General features: G+C 45.2%; 2 protein-coding genes across 2 annotated transcripts in view; one reads left to right on the forward strand and one right to left on the reverse strand.

Moving 5' to 3' along the window:
* The first annotated feature begins 362 nt into the window (after positions 1–362).
* Positions 363–6,465, forward strand: mIF3 (mitochondrial translation initiation factor 3). The gene is made up of 3 exons (XM_050184083.3): positions 363–734; positions 3,853–4,141; positions 6,162–6,465. The coding sequence occupies exons 1-3, from the start codon at positions 442–444 to the stop codon at positions 6,321–6,323; spliced, it is 744 nt and encodes a 247-aa protein (XP_050040040.2). The 5' UTR covers positions 363–441; the 3' UTR covers positions 6,324–6,465.
* Positions 6,466–7,590: 1,125 nt separating this feature from the next.
* LOC126536995 (uncharacterized) overlaps positions 7,591–21,375 on the reverse strand; it is a 30,740-nt gene continuing 16,955 nt past the window's right edge. Inside the window, exons 8-9 of the mRNA XM_050184082.3 lie at positions 11,941–11,997; positions 7,591–9,445 (exon numbers count right to left, since the gene is read on the reverse strand). Coding sequence (XP_050040039.2) covers positions 8,819–9,445; positions 11,941–11,997 — 684 coding nt within the window. The 3' untranslated portion in view covers positions 7,591–8,818. The remainder of the gene's footprint in view (positions 9,446–11,940; positions 11,998–21,375) is intronic.

Raw genomic sequence — 21,375 nt, forward strand, 5'->3', positions numbered from 1 at the left:
GTTCGCCCGAAACGATACCATCCGAATACATATAAAGGTACGAAATTATTAAGAACAATAACTGAAGCTTACTATAACACAGTATTTTATACTTAACAAGGCAGAAGTTTAGTGGAAGATGGAAACTTACAGGAAAACGCGCTCTCCATGCAGTTTGCATTCCAATGTGCTCAAGCGCACCAAAATGCTCACGCCTTATGAATTATTCGTGATTACGTCTTGTCGGATTGCACGCTTTCGCAAAGTCATTTCGTTTCTATAATGAAGAAAGTAACTTCGAAGCACGGTGCCTGAAAAATGAAGTCGCTTTGCGACTATTACCACTAGTTGCCACGCAGGGTCGCGAAGTCGCGTTCGTCGATCTCGGAGGCCGTAACCATCTCTTCCTCGGCAGTAGTGCCCGTGTTTGAATTCTGTGGTGCACCGGAATGCTTAACGTTCATGATGTTCTTGGCAAGATGTCTAGCTCAGCGACTGCACAGTTTTACTGCTTATGCTGTGAAGACGGTAAACGTATGCGTTGTGCAGGCGGCTTTTGAATCGACGACAAATGCCCCACATTTGACTAGAGTTGCTGCTAGTAGCCATGTGCTCGTTCGCCGTTATTGCCAAGATTCTAAAAAGCCAGATAAACAGAAACTAGAATTTGTCTTGCTGATAAACACCGATGACAAAGTGCTTGGAACAAGAACAATGGACGAAGCAATGGCGTTTGCCAAGAAACACGATTCGCAGTGAGTGTCACCTTATTGTCGTGCTCGTGTAGCGTGCACCAAGTGCGCATCGCGAGCTCTTATTTGAGCACTCGACACGTGAATCCCGCACGCACATGGATGTGTTCTGATGGTATCTCCTGTGCCCTCCGGCGGAGGAGGGCAAAGCATGGCCTCACTGGTTACATAAGTTTCCTACAAGAATGGTTGCATTAAGAGCAAATAAACCCGCCCTCACTCCCCTCGCCTTTTTGTATTTACGGCCTCATCAAATAGCCAAACAAAAAGCAGCAGGCCAGTAATGCCCGATGACTCTAGGAATATTTAACAGCATTGACTTACAGGCTATACCGTCGATTATACGAAAAGTTCTAGCACTATGACACCTGTTCTTGGGCCATTTGAGCAGCTTTTAATCTTTGAATAATGCTCACCATTCTGCTAGCCACGCACCTTAGTATATGCAGCGTGAGTGCATGTAAAGATCTTTCCGTATGCATGTTGCTGTAATGAACGTTAAACTTTTGAAAATGTGTACATAATAGCTTGATATGCTGCAGTGCCATCTGCCTCGTGTGCGTTTGCAAAGTAGTTACATAAGAGAGGTTTCTATGTGGGCACCAAATGTAAACAATGCTGGTTCTTACACACTTTTGAGAGATTTTACTGTCACTTGGTACAAAATGACAAAATTTTATACATTGTAAACGAAATTGATAAACTCAGGTAATGTAGACGTGCCTTGCACAAGTTAGGTTGAGAGGCAAGGAAGTGTACAAGTGAAAACACACGGGAGGATTCTTAAGCAGTTCATTAAAAGGTCAACATTAGCCATTGGAGAGTGTGAAATCTGGAAAGCAGACAATATCTGCCGTTGCAGTGTTCAACCAAGTGATAAGATGATTGCATCCATTGTTGTTTGAAAATAAATGCAAAATCAAAAGTGGACACAGTTGGTGTTCAGTTATAGCCTTGTTGGTACAACACAAACTGGTGTTTAGTGCAAGAAATCTTGAGATAAGGATGAGAGAAAGGCAGACTCGCAAGCAGTAACTTTCAACAAGTCTTACGACTTGCGTCTCCATCTTTCTTTGTCCTTGTCTCAAGGGAGAGAGAAATAATGTTTATTTGTGCCCGCAAAAAGAGCCCCGAGGAGTCAAGATTCTTCCTGTCTCTTCAGCTTGCTCGTCCCTTTTCAGCTGGCTGATGCTCCTTGGAGCTCAGCGGTGTCCAGGGCCATGCGGATGACTTCTCTTTGATCATCTTCCTTCGAGCTGGTCATTAAAGTCTCCCAGGATTGTCTATCCCTATCTGGTTTATTGTATCTAGGACATGTCCATATTATGTAAATCATGTCCGCCTTTGCCCCACAGTATTTGCAATTCATGTTCTCAGTGCTATTGTGCCATCTCTTCAGAATGTAGGGGTTGCAGATCACCCCGCTTGGAGTTGCCTCCATGTTATCTCTTCTTGCTTACTTAGTTTCTTATGCGCCTCTGGCAGTGTTTTCCTTCCCATTCTATAATAAGTGAGAATTTCGCTGTAAGTGTTTATGCCTTCTTCTTTTTGTTGGGGCACCCTGGCTGGAGAGGCTGCATTGGTGTACTGGTAAATAAGCTCTCGGGCCAATGCATGCGCTTTCTCGTTGCCGGGCAAGCCTTCGTGGGCAGGAGACCATATAAGCTTTACTAATTCTTCTGGAATTGGTCCTTTCTCCAATATGTTGAGCGCCTCTTTGGAGATTCTCCCTGTGGTATAATTCCTGATGGCTGTTGTGGAATCTGACACTGGTTTTGACCCCTTTTTGAGTCAAAGCTAGGGCTATGGCCACCTCTTCTGCAACCTCCACTCTGTTTTGCGTGGTACTGCAGCTCTGAGTTCTCACCAGTAGCCTGTGTCGTCACTGAGACGAAACCTGGTCTGCTTTTATATTCTGCTGCATCCGTGTAGAACACCCCTTGCTTTTTATCTAGCGATTTTTGTAATGCTTTAACCCTGTCTTTCCTCCTATCCTGGTGGTGACTGGAATGCATATTCTTCGTGAGTGGTGGTATGCGTATCCTGTCTCTGATTTGTGATGGAATGGCTCCCGTGTTTCTTACTTTGTTGTGGGTTTTGTGTCCTAGTTTCTCTAGAATTCTCAGACCACCTCTGCTCCTCATTAGACTCTGTTGCTGGGAGACTAGTGTGGCTTCGATCAACTGTTCTAGGGTGTTTGAAATGCCCATGTTTAGTATCCTCTGCGTAGATGTGCATGGTGGCAGGTTTAGGGCTGTTTTAACTCCTTTCCTAATGAGGATTTCTATTTTGTTTTTCTCGGCCCTTGTTAGTTTAAGGTACAGTGTTGCGTATGTGATCTTGCTGATCACGAAGGACTGTACTATCCTTAATAGGTTAGCCTCCCTCATGCCTGCCTTCTTGTTGGCCATTCTTCTGAGAAGTCGACATGTTCGGCTTACGCTCATTTCAAGCTTTCTAATCGTTTCCGTATTGCTTTCATTGTCCTGAATGTGCAGGCCTAGTACTCGCATAGCTTTTACGTTTGGAATCGCGTCTCCATTAACCGTGAGTTTTATCCCGTGGTTAGGGATTTTCTTTCGCATTTTCTGTGGACTGATGAAGAGAGCCTCCGACTTCGCAGCTAAACATTTAAGTCCGGCTTTTTCTAAGTGCTCTTCAATTCTATTGACGGCCTTCTGCAGCCTTTCTTCTATGTGGGTGTCACTGCCTCTATTTATTCAGAGGGTGATGTCGTCCGCATAGATCGTATGTTCTAGACCCTGTAAGTCCTTACCCACGCAACTTTTGCCAACTCTCTATAGCCTAAACAGAGCTATGTCAGAACAGGCAGTCTATCAGAAGGGTTTCAAGGCTGCTGCATGTAATTGGAGTTGACGCCTCTGTCTAACCTTTATTGCTGAAAGATAGAGAAGGTGAAAGCTCCTCAGTCACTGAAGCTTGAGAGCACCAGATACACCAAGCCCTGCTACAGGGCGTAATGGCAGTCTCATTGTTGCGTATGGAGTGGCTTCAAAACTTTAGAGAAAGGCTGTACCTTGAAATGGTGTGCCTACTGCAGTGTGCCACAGACAGTCCTGAACAAATACATATATATATTTTTTTGCACAACTACTTGTAGCTTGGTCAAGCTACAAGATGACAGACATGCTGAAGCCAAGAAAAGGAAAACATACAAAGTCATGACAACACAGCAGATGGTTGAATATGAAGAAAAGCTAGCAAATGCTGCTGGAGTAACGAGTGCTTCAGGTGCAGCAAAGCAGCGGACTGTTAAGCATGTGACTGCAACCAGCAAGATCACTGAAAATGACCTCAACACCAAGCTCAAGAGCATAGGAAAGTGGCTGGAAAAGAAATGTGAAATCCGTGTTGGCATAACTGGCACTCCAGATTCGACTAAACAGTTGGTGAGTTGGCACAATGCATTACAGACTCTTTGCACAAGCACTACAATTTAGCTCATGATCAAGTCAGGTATTCCTGTTAAATACATATAAGATGTAGAATGGTCCCAGAAGAAATATTAAGCTAGTTTGTTGCATACAAAAACATAGGCTAAAGTTTAGCTACCATTCAGAGCAGATTTGCATTTCAGGCCGTCGTGTATGTTTCAGAAATGGTTGAAAGAACAAATAAAAAAAAATTTAAGCACACACAAACACACAGATGATGGGCATTTCATTCTGTCTCTATTAGTGCACCTAAAAGCACACAATTTTAAGATTACAGTTGAACCTTGAGATTATTTAAACATAGATATAACAAAGTAAAGGTTTCTAGATAGACTGACTGAAGTGCTCCATATGTAGCCTATAACATATCTTACCCGCCGTGGTTGCTCAGTGGCTATGGTGTTGGGCTGCTGAGCACCGAGGTCGCGGGATCGAATCCCGGCCACGGCGGGATCGAATCCCGGCCACGGCGGGCGCATTTCGATGGGGGTGAAATGCGAAAAAACCCGTGTACTTAGATTTAGGTGCACGTTAAAGAACCCCAGGTGGTCGAAATTTCCGGAGTCCTCCACTATGGCGTGCCTCATAATCAGAAAGTGGTTTTGGCACGTAAAACCCCATAATTTTAATTTTATAACATATATTGTGAGAATCGGACCATTGGTCGCCGATAAAAAGCAAGCCCTCTATTGACTGTCTTTCCGTGGTGTACACTACCATGTCCATAAATAATGAGGCACATTGAGCAGCAAACTCGTCTACACGAACCTCCTTGTTTTATAAGGAGCAGCCAGCTTTTGTGAATTCATTTAATGCCTAGGCCCCGAGACCATAAATTTATTTTCTCATTCCTCAATTGTCTTTCTTTTATTCATTTAGTTTTCATAAAGACATGTAATCACTCACTCCTGCTGATTTGGCATGTAATGAATACATGCTTATAATGAATATCAATGTTTTCATGTTAGATGCAACCTCATTAAAACAAGGTTCAACTGCAGGATGCCAGCTCATAAATAGTACAGCAAAGCAGAGTTGGAAGTCGGCACTTGTTTTTCTTGCTTTTTGTGTTATTCACATCTCATTGGGATCAAGTACCATTTTGTCCTAATGTCAGTATTTCTACATACTGTTTCATAGTTTGAATTATTTGCTTTTTCAGCATGGTGAAAGGGTTCACATCATTGCTCTTACATAGCTTTAGTAATTTTGGCATTGTGCTTAATGGTTTCACTTTTACATAGTTTCATGCTAAATGCAGTTGATTGATGGCGATGATCATTTGGCGCCAAGCCAATGGTATTGAGTTTTCAATGGAGCAATGAATTGCGATGGGTAGATGTAATATGGCTGTATAGAGGCCTAAATTACAGTTGCTTTAAAGTGTGTTAAATATACCAGTAGCACATTGTAAAGTTGAGTGTCGGTCTTTCCCATCTATATAAATTATTTGCAAATTTTAGAGTGGTGTATAATTCAAGAATTCTGTCTGCTTTTGGATAGATGCAGTTTACAGAATTGCGATTTAGGTTGTTGCAAAGTGAAAGCTTTGATTTTGTAAAACTAATTTGTTACTTTTGTTAAAAAATTGCCACGTAAAGAAACATTTACTCCTAAAGGTGTCTAGAATTCACCTTTTTCTTTTTATTGCAAGGAATTTAAACCACTTCACTGGTCAGCAGAGTTATTTCTGCATTCTACATTTGTTTGAATAAGACAAGAGCTAGTTCTCCACACCACATTGGTTTAATTTTGGTAGTGTTGCTACCTAAATTATACCTACAAGCAGCAAAGATCACAGTACCAAATAATGCCATGATCAAAATGTCACAGTCTTTACCAACCAGCAATAAACAAAGGGCCATCTCCAACACTGAACTTATTTTACAAAGGAACCTTTTGGTTCATTAATGTGCAAGGAATGAAAATCGTGTTCTTTCTGCCAAATTCACTCCCACTTTCCTCTTATTTTCAGGAAACCATATACCAGAAGTTTGAGACTTTCCTAGCTGGCGAAGCAAGGTTTCTGCAGAAGAGGATTAACAACGGAGTGCTGAAATTTGTGATTGTGCCACCTTCAGAGAAAAAAAACTCTCAAAAGCCTCATTCATCTGAAAAAGAAGTCTCAGAAGAGTGACTGTGTGTTTCAGGTCCCCCTTTTTTCTTGCGTAGTGCACGACATTGTGCAGACATCTTGAAGTATAAGTGGCAAGGTAAGGTATCAAAACACCGAAAGGTGTGGTATTTACTGTGAATAAACAAACCCTTTTACTTATGGACCGATATCAAAGTTTCCTCCTCCACATATATCTAATGAAAGAGAACAGCACCTTCTGACGGGACTGTTGCTACTAGTCCAGGTACCAACTCGGTTAAAGTGTTCACTGTTATTTCCATGCAAGCTTGCAATCGAACAGCACTTGATTACCCATCGTGGTGGTGGTTCATTGGCTATATGGCCTTGTGCTGCCGAGCCCCAGGTTACATGTTCAATTTGCAGCTGTGGGGGACGCAGCCTATTGGAGTGGAATGCAAAGAACTCTTGCATATTTAGATTTAGGTGGATATGTGCTCTGCACACTCTCATTCGAGAGATCCATGCACATGTCTTAGGCCCTAAAGGAAAACATTAAGTTGAGCGAGATTGTGGCATTAAGCTTCTGGAAATTAATCACTTGTAGCGAGAACAGAGCTTTTGTAAGTGAGAAAACGATGAAAATGAAAAATCAGTGGTGCCACATGTCACAGACTATGGCACCTCTCTTGTGCGACACGCAACTGCCGGCTAGCCGGAGTCGAGGTGGCAGGCGGGCGGCTTGAGCAACGCTGCCGACGCAGTCGAGAGGGGAGTGGCTGATGCAAAGATAGTGGCAGAAGTGGTGATGTGGAAATTACATTATGGCCTCAGTTTTGGTGTGGGCGATCAAAATTGAGTAGCGGCAGTAGTGGCAGTTTTCTGTGCAACTAAGTTGTATATCGACACCCAAAAAATGATAATAGACTTCTAGACAGTTAAGATATCAAATTAACTCAATTTAATATTTTCCTTTAGTCTACCTTTAAGTATTGCCTGTTTGTGTTGCATCGCAGGTAAGCTCTCTCATCAATTTAGAAAGAAAAAGAGCCCAAAAAAAAACTAAATGTAATACGTGCTTGCATAATCTGCATGGTAAGTACATAATATAGTGGACTTATTTTAGTATGACCATAAGGAGATTTGAGAAATCTGTTGGTCTTATCAAAAGTTCCACTTATCAGAAGTGCACCAAATCTTTGAGAAGTTATGGAGAGGTCCAGAATTGCATGTATAGTGGAGTCTGCCATTTAGCTGGAGAATGTAAAAACTACAAGGATCTGATGTTCAGGTTTGATAAGCTGCACAAGTAAGCACTGCAGCAAGCATATTGAAGAAAGTAACAAAGCAATACCTAGGGATTTTATTACATTTCACACTTTCCTCATATGCTATAAACAATAAAGACTGCAGTTTGAGACTACAACAGAGTCATCATTAAATTACGAACATACATTCCATAGCAGCATTAGAAACAAATAAAAATATGTTTACTTAGTTCTATAAACTGCTGCCTCTCTTCATGAGATATGTCACCACCTTTGGAATGACTTTTTCTTTCCCCCTGAAAACAGTTTCCATTTTTTATAATTGGCATTTTAATCACCCCAAGATATTCTGAAATGTGCCACAGGAAGAATTTTGTTTCCTGCTTAATTCAAAAGTTGTAGGCAATTTTCAACTTGACAGCGAATGCATCTGTATGGTGTTTGAAGCAATTTCTCAAAACATAATTTTTGTAATTTCATGTTATTAAATAGCGATAAATTTGTTCATTTGTTTGCTCAACCTTTCCATGCTCATTCCCTATACATTAGGCGGTGAAATGAACTAGAATTGAAAAAATTAACTTGCACTGTTATGGTGGTTATTTCATCAACACCCTCCTACTGAACCATCCCTACATGGTAAAGCATACTGCTTATGGCATTAAGGGCCACAAAGACAACAAGCGATGTAAAAAAGACACGGACGAAACGAAGCACAAACGTAGTTTCAAGGGAGAAATAAAAAAAGATAACCTGAAAAGTGGTGGCATATCTTAAAACTAAAACCAAGTCTGAAGGGGAAAGGCAAAACATTCCAGGCATATTAAAGCTAATCATTGGTCTAACAGGCTCCAGCCATGTTACATGTAAGGCTCTATGGCTAGGTATTTGCATACCGCTAAGTGGTAAGCTATTGCCAACTGTAAACTTAAAGGTGTGCCCACAGAAGCTACTGACATAAAATGCTGCTGCTACCTCTTCAAAAGAGTGATCGCTCAAGAAAACTTGCAGATGTGTTTCCAATAACATCAAACCAAGCCTCATTCTGGCATGATAACAATGTTAAGCCTGGCACAAACGTTAAGCATCTTTATAATAAGCATTGTGCAAGACAACTCTTAGGAGAGTTAGTAGTGAAACATATGTGGCTAAAAGAAATTCATCGCACCATGGCACAGGCAGTTTGTAAAAATGTTTTTGCCCTGATCTAAACACTGGTATCTCGTCTTAAAGCTGTCCTAGCTGTGCATGTAACATTCCAGTTCCAAGCACTTTTCACTTGCTTATATGTTAAACGGTTACACGCTGCACTGTTGCTAGAGGCACCATGAAACTGTTCTCATGCCCGACTTCGAATTCACTCACGATACCACTGCACTCGGAAGCCAGTTCACCATCAACAAGAGCTCCACGAGCTGAGCCCTCGTCACATATGCCGGTCACCGGCAGTGTTGCCTTGATGTGTGCACACAATTCTTGGCCGGACAACTGTGATCCATGTTGTGCGAGATGAGCATTTTCTGGCACTGCATGCAGCAGTGCCACATGCAACAATTCTCTCTGTGCAGATGGCTTATCTAGTCTGTCGGGTAGGCTGTTGGCAAGTGATGGAGGCACGCAGGCACGCTGAGTGAAATCCTCTGGGAGTGACATAGCTTCAACAACTTCGTTTATGCTGGGGGTTGGGTCTAGGCATGTTGTTAACACACCATGGCTGGATGCAGGATTTCGGAACTGCAAAGTGCTCTCTTTGTCTGCCTGCCCTTGCCCCAACTCCACTTCATTAGTCGCTGCGATGCACGGTGACAAAAGTCTCTGCTCACTTTCATCTGGCGGTGTATGCCCTGACAAAATGGCTGCTGCACTCTTGCTAGGGAAGTTTTTTCTGCGGCATGTCATTGTTGCCTTGTTGGGCTTCTGCAATTAAACAGAACACACTTTTGTAATGGGTTGTACGACATTCTCTTTTCTTTTAGAGGAAGCTTAGTGATGGAACGTGTGTCTTCTAATATGTCAGAGCAGTTATTCAAGTTCACTTTGTTTTACCAGAAATGGTCTGGATCGTTGCGTAGGCTAAAAAGCTGTCATCAGACATTCCAAGAACTACAACAAGGAAGCTTCCAAAGAAATGTTTTTCTTTGTTTTCGGGAACAGCATACTTGCATTGCCTTAACTCTCTGTACCACGCCCATTGGGCATCGTTAGCCCACTAACGATGGCTTGAAAAGCCGGTTTCGAGACTTTCCACGCCACCCACCGAGACACGCGCTATCGGACATGAAGGAGGAGAACTATTCTTCTGTTTTCTAAGCAGTTCGCTTTTTCGTTCCAGGCGGTGACTTTTGAACACGCTCCGATGTTTTCAAGATCGTCAAAGTAGCAAGCAAAAATGGCCGCCCGCTATCAATGGTTTGAAACGCCGCTGTCGAGAACTTCCGCGCTGCTCACGGACACTCTGCGCCATAGTATGTGAAGGAGGATAACTATATTTTTGTTTTCTAAGCAGTTCATTTTTCCCCTGCAAGATTTTAATTTTTAACACACTCCTTAGTTTCGCAACCGTCAAAGTAGAAACAAAAATGGCTGCTTCGGGGAGCAGCACATGCACTTAGAAAGATTGTAGATTTTGTGATTCTGCTGCATTTGCGGCTGATTTTATCGGTGGATCGGGCAGCAGCGAGTCTGAGGATGCTGTCTTTTCGTCGGACTTTGACTCTGAGAGCGACCACGACACAAGCCAGCCTGGAATATCGGCGGCTGCAGCCTGGCATGCCAAACTGTAGTGCTTGCATTAAAAATTTTTCTAGTGGAAAACCTGTTGAATGAAAAATTTTGAGTTTTTGGGACATAGTGCCTATTAGATGACAATATATTTTGTATTTCTCATAATATTTGTTACATTTTTTTTTCTTAGTAGATACAAGTATGTATTTACATACTTTGTTCAATTTTATACCACAATCTTGATTCTGGCAATTTATATCTTTTTTTATTACATATACCTCGTTAATAAAGCTTTTATGCACGAAAAGTGCATTCATTCTGGTTGTTGTTTATGTATTACATTAAATATTTAGTGCAGTAGCTCCTTTAGAAAAAAATATTTGGCGTAACCTGCAAAAGACACCTATTTTCCCCATGGTATGGAAAGATTTAACGCCCTTGCCACCCGCTGTAAGCCTACTCGTTGTGCATCTGTTATTGTGTACAGGTAGAAGAAGAAATGAAAAAAGACCTGTAGAAACTACCCAACAGACTTAACAGCAGCAAAAAAGGTTTAGGCTGCTGTGTTTCTAACAGTCACATTGACATTTACACTGGCTTGTAGCCAGTGACATAGACAGAAAAAGGGGGAGGGGCATTCAGGGGTAAAATATTTCTGCCAAATGCCAAAATTCTCGAAATGCTGAATGTATAAGTGCACCAGATATATGTGGCCCGTAGTAAAAATTAAAAGAAAAAAAAAAAAACTTGGCATGCCAGGTAGTCTTTGACAGAAGCTTTCAAGTATGGCAGGACAACTGCGCAGCATTTTCTAGTTTTCCTTCTCCTTATCTTGAGCAGTATACTTTAAAAAATCATGCAGATCCCACGCACTGTGTGAATCGCTGTAAGTGAAGATTTGGTGAGCCTGTAAGGCAAAACTGCATAATGTGCAGCAGACATCAGCAAGGAATGCACCCGACAACCGTTGGCCAAGGCAGCAGAGAAGTGCAAGACACTCAACATTGACCACATCATCTGAACCTTCGGATGCCACAAAAGTGCCCACACAAAAGCATGTGCGTCTCAAAGAGCTAGCCGGTGTCGACACGGAAGAAGTATGGCTGCGTTAGGCGACAGCCTAATGCAGAAGTATGCCACATTAGGCTACAGCCTAGTGGTTTGAGCATAGGGCTGTTAGATCGAGGTCCAACCCCGTATTGAAAGGTGCTTCACTCGTTTTTAGCTGCACAACTCCCTACGCCTAATTTTGATTGGGTGTTGCACTGTCACCATCAGCTGGAGTGAAGGAACTGGGAAACTTAAAGCATGCCCATTCATTCATGGGACTGCATGAGACTAAAGTTGAGGGGCGTAATTTATTATAAGGGGAAAAAAATAACTAATTTTGAAGAGCAAAGATGCGGTGTGTTTATTATGCGAGTGTGTTAGCTGCACAGATAGATACAGCCTGTGTGAAGCTACATGACCATGTCATCTAGGTGTGGTGCACAAGTTGTAAGACAGGTAATGTTTCATCGTAGCTTGTCAAACCAGAAATTCCTTTGAGTTCATTTTGATGTGACAGCCATACAGCCTTTTCTAGTGCTTGTGTGCACACCTGCTCACCCTGCTACCTTTCAGTTTGCCCACTTGCCCACCCAGCAATCAAACCATGTGCATTAAACATTTTGAGCATGTACACATACCTTTTGAGGCAGAGGTTTATTTGGATCATGGCTTGCTTTGTGCTTCTTCAATGATTGCTAGAAACAAGAATGAGAAGGTAATGGGAGACTACATAGGTAGTTAACAAAGAAAATATACAGGCTGATCCAAAAGTCACTGAAAAAGTAGAAATGCAATCAATCGAAGAGCATGGACAATATGCACTGTGCACAGAAGGATGTCACTTTTTTTTTAATGACAAAACAGTTTACCGCAAGAATATAGTTACATTCACCACCAACAGGTGCCACTTAAATTGTGCCAATAGCTTGACCACTGTTAACATTCTTCAGTTGCATTAACAGTGGTACAGAGTTCTACCTGTCAGTGGTAAATAAAGCTATTCAGGCAACAAACACGTTCATTATTAAAAATAAAAATTTCCCCATATCTCTGAATATTGCTGTATAAACAGCATCGTGCCTATGCTTTTCGAATTATAGAATATTTCTTTTTCTGTTGCTTATGGATCATCCTGCACACGAGGCTAGAGCTTCTTAAATGACACCTACCGATTTTGTATAACATCAACTGAACTAAATGGCTACCTGTTACATCCTAGGAAGCTTCAATGGAGCGTTAGATGAAAGCATGAAAGTTCAAAATTTTCTGTGCACTGTACTAACGTCAATGTTTGTACAAATTGAAATTGCACTTGTATTGCCTATCTCTGGTCCAATGATTCACTTTGCAAGACAGCCAATGGGGAGTTGTTTGAGAATCACACCTTTATGATGGTCTATCCAAGTAGATGTCAAGAGCAATTGGTTACAAAACATTTGCTCAGGCACTGCTGTGCTGTGCCATTAATGCACAGTGACTACTTTCCACAAGGGTTGGCCCCGCCATCCACTTTGTTGAATCGAGGTGCAGTGTACGAGTGGTGGAATGTTACAGAATTGAAGGCAACATCATTGTCACAGATAAGTGCATTGAGATGTCCAAAGCATCAATTTCACTGAGAACATAGCTTTCACAAACACAAAACAGATGTAAACGTAAGACAGGCTTGATGCTACCATTGGCATAAACAACAGTAGCTCCTCTGATTCGAACCAGACAAATAGGTTGCATAAATATAAAAATTTGAAGTGATCCACAAAGATCAAAGGAGAGAAGCCTCAACCTGGAGCCAACATTTTGACAAGCGGATATGTCTTCATTGGAACTACAATTTACCGCTATTTAAAACAATGTATTTCACCTGACGAAAACAAATTCACTTCTTTGTTCTTGCACCATGTGTAGCACAAACCAATGGCGATGAAATGAGCACTGACTAGAAAGGAAAGAACAAATGGACAAGAAGTGCAACTGCCTACTTCGTGTTGACGATTGTTGCCACTGGTTGCCACTGGTTGCCATGCAGGGGTGCAAAGTTGTGTTAGTCAGTCTCGGAGAGTACAAAAAGGGCACACCTTGCAAAGCTGTCACAGGTCAGTGATGCCTACATGTCTCATAGAGTCCTAATCTAAAGTTATTGAAAGACTGCACTTATAATTCTTTCCTCTACTTTTCCTGTTCTCCTTTCTAAAGAGTTCCAATCAGTCGACCAAAGTGAATGGACGTTCATCGGCGTGGTCCGAAACCACAGAGATGATGTGACCTTCACCGGCTGTCCTTGCCTGGGCCTCTTTCGCCAGGAGTCATAGGGGAAGCGGCCTTCTCGCTGTTTTCCACGGATCATCCTTTTCCCGCTAACCCGAATGCCATCGACGCGTTCTAGCAACGCCTGTGCCGACGGCGCGGGATCCGAGTCAGAGCTGACCTAATCATGACTACAGAAGCAACTAGAGATTTCACGAGCACCGGGACGCTACACTGGTAAGCACTAAACGACAAAGACGGAATAGCCCTCACCAGGCCCGGCACGTCGATGGGGTACCCAACCAACTACACGGAGGTGAGCAGACCTAATCTACCTTCTACCAAACCCCGTGATACCGATGCAAACTGGCAAACAGCGTTAATGCTGCGCCAATGGAAGCAAAAAGCGCTGGAATGAAAATGTGGCAAAGTGCCGACCGAAGACAAGCTGGATACGAACGTGGGCCCCAAGACACTGCCCTCTCCGAAAGGAAGGAAACTAGCCAAACTCCCACCTCTACCAAAGGACGACTTCAAGATCGTTATACGACCGCATTATGGCTTACCCCTACGCAACATCATCACACCAGCAATGGCAACAGCTCTCAATGAAGCCTGCACCAATCAATCTTCTGGGGAACAATTTTTCCTATGAATCAAGCCGGGCTCTAACATAGCACTCCTCTCTACTCTACACCAAGAGGTGGCCATGGAAGCACAAGGACTTCGCCTCCTGACCATCAACGGCACAGACCATGCTGTGAAAGCATACGCAGCCACCGGGGAAGACGCACGAGAGGGGGTGAATACCGTGATACACTCCATCAGAGATCCTGCTTGCCAACATGCGGATTCGCACGCAAGGAGTCGATCGGCCCGCATGATCGGCGATACCCAAAGTGCCACCCTGACATTCAGCGGGCCCATACTACCAAAAACCATATACTATTATGGAGAACTTTTGTGTCACCCCTTCCATGCTACCGTGCAAGTCTGCAAAATCTGCCGCGGCAAAGGTCACCGCATGGACATTTGCCCAACTCCTATGCGATGAATCTGCAAGGTGGGTGGGCTCGAGAACCCAAGCCAAGGACACCCTTGTGAATCAATCTGTGCCTTGTGCTGGGGGGGGGGGCAGCTTATCGGGGACAAGAATGGCACCAAGCGCTTAAAGCAACAAGAACAGCCATGAGCATCGCGGACACCATGTCCGCAGGCCACCAGACAACTAAGATGGTTCTCCTCTGAATATGAGGAACAGGACTGCAGGGCGGGTCGAAGCCAGAGAAGCAGAAGTGTTCAGAACTGCTCCAGAAGCAGAACTGCTCCAGATCCGCGTAGCACACTCAACTTCACCCCGCCAACAAGTATGTAGAAATAAAGATCCCGATCCCAGACCCCGACGAGGAACAACTACCATCAGGGATCAAAGATCAAGTCAAAGAATACACCAACACAGGTAAGCTGGGCGGGGGTCACGTCTTCCACGACCAAACTTGTCGCGCACAGTGAGGAATACAAGCAAGCCATCTCAGTGAGCAGACAACTTTCGGCCAACTTAGACAGTAAAATGCAAGAGGTAGAAACAATCAAGCGACAGGTAGCTGTGCTCACGGCACAAATGAAGACACTGAAACCCAAACCACTTACTCCGTCGCCGCAACAGCAATCACTGTCACAGTGGCCACCAGCAAAAACACAACCCTCGCCGCAAGAAACGACACCGCAAGTGACACTACAGCAAGTCAAATGCATGTTTATGTAGCAGCAGCAACAAATCCAACAATAATTTAAGCAAATGCATGAGCAATTGCAAGAGCAATAACAAGTGCAAATGCAGCAGACGTTAGCAGAATTCCAAGAAATAAAACGATACGTAGATGATTCCGTTCAGAAGTTTCAACGATCGCGCAAACGACGACACAGCCTCGCCTCGGACAAGCTGAGCGCTAAGATCATAGTCACCATGGACACCTGGGATACCACAACCTCCGAAACTCATTATCATGGCTAACAACACAACCATTCATCAAGCATATCTCATTATATGGCAGTGGAACTGCCAATCGCTATGCAACAAACATGCGACAATAACACAATATGTCAAGACGGTGTTAGTTCCTCCTGACCTCATCTGCTTGCAAGAGGAGGGGAAGCAACCAATACCGATATAGGGTTACTGCCTATACACAGACCCGGACCACCCAATGATGGCAACGCTGGCTCAAGAGACCTTGCCCTCACGGGCGCCACAGGACCGGGAATAGAAATTCAGCTCCAAATTTTAACAATCTGGCCGGTAAAGAAGGGACGACCAAAGTGCATCTTGGCTAACGTCTACAATCCACCCAGAGACCAAAAATCTGACTTCTCACCATTAACTGACCCATGTATCCACCATACTCGTGCACCATGATAGGTTAATTCTCCTCGGAGACTTAAATGTCTTGCATTCAGAGTGGGGATACAAGAGAGACACAGCGAAGGGCTCGAACCTTCTCAGGACAACACATACATATGAACTCTTGCTGATCACGCTGCCAGGCATCCCCACCAGTGTATGCCACAGCGTGAATCGTGATACCACGCCTGACCTAACTTCTGTCAATAACGACAGAGGAGTCGCATGGAGCAACCTGGACGACATGCCAGGCAGTGACCATTATATTATAAATGTAACCTGCGACACGGCAAAAGTACGCCAATCCCTGGGGACGACCAAACTCACTGATTGAAAAAAGTGCAGAGAGAAATAGCAGACAGCCCATTCAACACCAACCTCTGCAGAATGGAGCACTTTTCGTAACGAAATATACAATGCCACCACCGAAGAGTATCAGACCAGACCGGAAATGCCAGCGGTGGGAAACCACCTGACACACCTTTGGGAGGCCCGCAGAAGCCTATCAAAGCGTTGGAAGCAAAAAGACGCAACCGTAAACTCGAACGCTGGATAGACCAACTGGCAGAAGCCAACACCTACGCCAGAGAACTCGATAGCAACAACCGGTGAAGTTTTGCGGGTCTCTACAAGACACCCTAAGCACCAAGAAAACATGTGCTATCTTCCGTTGCATGCTGGACCCATCTAGCATGTGTATGCAAGCGAATAACATCATGTAGAAACTTGTCGCAGGATACTTGGGCACAGAAGACGAGCTCCTCCAACTACTAAAGGACACTTACACCGTAGAAGCACAGACACCATCACCTAGCCCCAGAAACTGTCACGGCCAAGATAACAGAGATTTGGATGCCCCTATCAGCTTCGCAGAACTCTACATCATTTCTCAGGCATTTAAGAAGAACACAGCACTGGGCCCCGATCGAATTACCAATGCGATGCTGAGAAACCTGACCAACTCAGCCATCCAACAGCTAACCGATTTCTTTAATGACATGGTATAGAAACCCCACAGCTGACTACGCTCGGAATGGCAAACATTATTCTAATACCAAAGCCGGGGAAACCGCGCGAACTAAACCAACTATGACCCATCTCGCTCACCTCCCATCTTTTCGAATGTGTCGTCCTCACTAGACTCAAGAGACATAAAGAGCAAAATGACCTGCTTCTGGCGTCAATGTTTAGCTTCAGGAGAAGGGTATCGGCCCAAAACGTCTTCCTACTACTGAATGACAAAGTCCTGAACCCCCTATCAGGAAGTTCAGACATGATCTAGCCCCACCTCGACATTCAAAAAGCATTTGACACCATCTTGCACTCTACGATTCTCGAAGGGCTCGAGGCCATAAGATGTGGTGATAGAATATATTGCTACATGCAAGACTTCTTGAGCAACCGCACCACCTAATAATAATAGTAAGACAGCTACTTGCGTCAAGGTACACTGGATTCAAGGCCATTCAGCGAACCCTCACAACACTGCTGCTGACCAGCAGGCACACTGCCCTCCTAATCCTGATCCTCCACTTATTTCCCTCCCACCCCAACCCCGTAACTCGCTGCGAGCCCGTAAAAATGTTCTCCGGCAGGACACACGCGCTCTTATCCCACCGTGTGTCTGCTCCCTCCCCCTTCACCTTACTAGGGCGGAGGAAGTTGTGCTTAGGAGGCTTCGGGCCGGGGTGGCCCTTACACCGGTAGTTGTCTCAAGGTGGAACTGGTCGCATTTACCACTGGGTGCTACGTGTCCATACTGCTCCGTTCCTGTGGTGGAATCATATGCATACCACTTAATATGGACATGTACGGGTTTACAATTGGAACGCTCGCGTCTCCTACTGTAAGCCGGCCTCCGCTACAGTGTGACAACCAGCTATGACCGCTGGATACATGACAACAGATTCCACAAAACACTGCTTCAATTCATACACAACACAGGCCTCACAGCACACATATAATACACATATACGCTCCAAGAATTATGCCTTAAGGGCAAGCCTTTATCGCAATAAAAGAAAAAAACGCACCACCCTTATCGAGATAAATACAACATGCTAACTCCCCCGTATGACCTACCGGGACAAGGCACCCCTCAAGGTTCTATACTATCACCGCTCCTATTCAACATCGGCCTACGCAAACTGGCACTACAACTGGAGGAGCACCGAGATCTTGGGTGTGCCATATATGCAGATGACATCACGCTATGGGCCAGTCAAGGCTCATACGGCAACCGGCAAGACATCTCCACAGAGCCATTGACATGGTCCAGACCTTCACAAAACAAGCAGGCATGAAATGTGCCCCGGCCAAGTGGGCATACCTACACATTAGATACAAGAATACACAAATGAACAGAACACCGGCCCTACAACTCTTTCTCGATGGGGAATCCATAAAAAGGACAGCAAACATGCAGGTTCTCGGGATGCACATTTAAGAAACGGGCAGCGTCTCCATCGTGCTCTCCAAACTCAAACGCATGGTAAGCAGTATAACCGGACTTGTTAACAGAATCGCGTGCAGCAAAGAGGGACTGGCGGAGGTGGATACCTTGTGATTGGTGCAAGCCTTTGTCATTAGCCGCATCACACCCTTCCAAGCCACGTGCCCCAGCGAGACCGACTACGTGGACAAATTGATGCGAATCGCCTGTAAGGCGGCGCTCGGCCTTCCGGCGAGCACTAGCTCAGAGCGCCTCCGGGAGCTACGGCTGACTAACACATATGAAGAGCTCACCGCTGCCACGATCATTGCCCAGCGAGAGTACCTTAACCCTTTCGCTGTCACGGACGTACCGGTACGTCATCGCGCTTCCCCCCCACGGTGTCACTGACGTACCGGTACGTTCTCTATCGTGTGTTCAAAATTTCGTGCCTGAGCGCAAAGCAGGCGCTCCTGGATTGGCCATGCCTTCTGTTGACTCTTTCTACAAGTTCGTATATTCGCTCCGACCTGTGTTAGTCCATGTATTGAAGAGTACGGTGCGACTGCCACTCCCCACTTTCTCCTTGCTGAGTGGCGCGGTGGCTCCGCGTTCGCTGGATCATGCGTCGCGCGCGTGTGGTTATGGGTTCAAGGGTTGTTCTGTAATCTCCGCTGGTTTGAAGGTTTTTATTTTTCTTCTGTTGGTGTGCCTGCTACGGCGCGTCAAGTTCAGGCGCACGTGCCGTTGCCTCTCCAAAAAGGGTGACTCGATTGCTGCTTTCGCTCTCTCGCCGCACCCTCGCTTCCAACTTGCAGCAGTAAACGTAAAGCCCTTCGAACTTTGTTTAGCCTTTTTCCATCTCCCTCTGTCTTCTTGATCACGCAACGTCACATTTCTCTCCGTTGCGCGGGCGACTGAAAGCGCATCCTCCCTGCGCGCGGTTACTTTCGGATGGCTTGGCGCGCGGGACCTTCGTCTGCTCATGGGAGCGGTGGCTGAATTCCGATTCAGAATACGAGCCGAGCTCGGATTCGGACTCGGACAAAGTCGCATGAGAGGAAGAGGGTTCCGCATCGTCAGATTCGAATGTTGAACGGATTTTATAGTCAGGCTGATGATGATGATGATGTTTACTAACAACAGCTGCAGAACACTGAAATGTGCATATTGCATTGACTATGTTATTTGTATACCAATCATAATCAAAAATAAATTGCTATGTTCATTCCCTGTTATGCTCGTTCCCTGAAACCAAGCCGACACTGGGGGTGTGTCACGGCCAGAAACGTCCGACAGCGAAAGGGTTAACGGAACGCCTCAGGAACGTTGACTATTAGGACACCTGCACTACCCCCTGGCGTCGCAATTCTGCAGGGACGAGACTCAACTGATGCCACTTGCTCTTCGAACAAGGCTGCATGTGGATCCATTCCACGCAATATGCACCTGACATACCACGCAGGACGAAGACGAGCAAGGGCAACAGCCCTGCTACAAAGGCAGGGCCACCCAGACCCGTATTTCGCAGACGCAAGTCTGTACCCCCGCACAACAACACAGACCCCCACTTTCGTGGCGGTCGCGACAGATAGGGCATGCATGGTCGTGGCTGCGTCCCTGCACACCTCGTCCAGGGCAACGGCGGAGGCCATTGCCATTGTCCTAGCAGTACGGGCCGCCGAAGCAAACTGCCGATCAGCTCACATACTAACGGGCTCTCAGGACGCATGCCAACTATACCTGCAGGGAGTTTTGCCGGCCAGCGTCATGCGCATCCTGGGACCAAGACCCTCACAAGACCATGGGATCACCTGGTGCCCGGCACATGTCGGAGTGGATGGCAACGAAAGGGTGGGCCGCCTGGCTCGAGATATGACAGGCCAAGCCGTGGATCATTCCACCCTAACGGACCGCCCCCACACCCGGCACGCCACAAGAAATACTGCAGATGCAAAGATTCGCCCGATGCACAAAAGCTTCTCCCCATCCCAAGCTCGACAGGGCGCAGGCAGGGGACTGGCGCTGACTACAGACAAACACCTTTAATCACTTGCATAAGCTACACAAGATGTACCCCGACAGAAACAAAGCCAATTATCCCTGCTGAGAAGACACACCAACACTCCAGCATATCACATACGAATACCCAAGGAGCCTGGCACATGCCGTCTCGCTGCTAATTAAGGACTCACTCGCTAACTGGTCGTGGGAGGTGTGACTCACTGAATTAGACATAGGAAGCCAGTTGGCAACCCTCGACCAGGCCCGACTAGCAGCAGAAGCCAGTGGGGCCCTGGAATAGGGACTCAACCCATATACAACACTCAGATTTATGACTCAATAAAGTTGTTCTTCTCCTTTCTCAAATGTGAAGAATAAAATTTAACTGTTTAAAATAAAGAGAGGAATATGTTGATGAAAAATGCAGAATTCCAATGTATAAACAAGTTCCCAGCACTTAAAGAGGCCCTGAAACACGTTATTTAACTAATCATAGTATGGCCTGAATATTAAAGGTGCCCTGAACCACTTTTTATCGAAGTGGAGAAAGGCATTTGAAGTGAAAATAGGCTATTTCAGAAATACTTTTCAGAAAAAGTACTTCAATGCGTTCAGCAGAAGTGGATTTATTGGCAATCAAACACAGCCCCCGCTGTGTTCCCATCCCTTCTTCAATGCCTTGCACTGCAAAGGCTACAGCGCAGTGAGGTGTGCCCACTACGCTCCGCCTTCTAAGTCACTGTGGCGTGCAGTTCAAATTTCATTCTGGAGATGCCACAACTTCTCCCTTTGGTACCTACTATGCACTAAACGTGGTTGTCGTCAGCGAGCCACAGTGCGCTTAGCGAGTGGACTTGCGGCAGCACCCAGTGGCGGCCGCCGTATCTATGCCGTGTAGCTGACCGCAGCATGATGTCAGCCATCGGCCAATAGCAGCCATCTAAGGGAATGATGAAATAGTGCGTGTAGAGTGAGGACAGGGCCTTCCGTTGA

Source organism: Dermacentor andersoni, chromosome 4 (assembly GCF_023375885.2).
Source record: "Dermacentor andersoni chromosome 4, qqDerAnde1_hic_scaffold, whole genome shotgun sequence".
In the NCBI taxonomy this organism is placed as follows: domain Eukaryota; kingdom Metazoa; phylum Arthropoda; class Arachnida; order Ixodida; family Ixodidae; genus Dermacentor; species Dermacentor andersoni.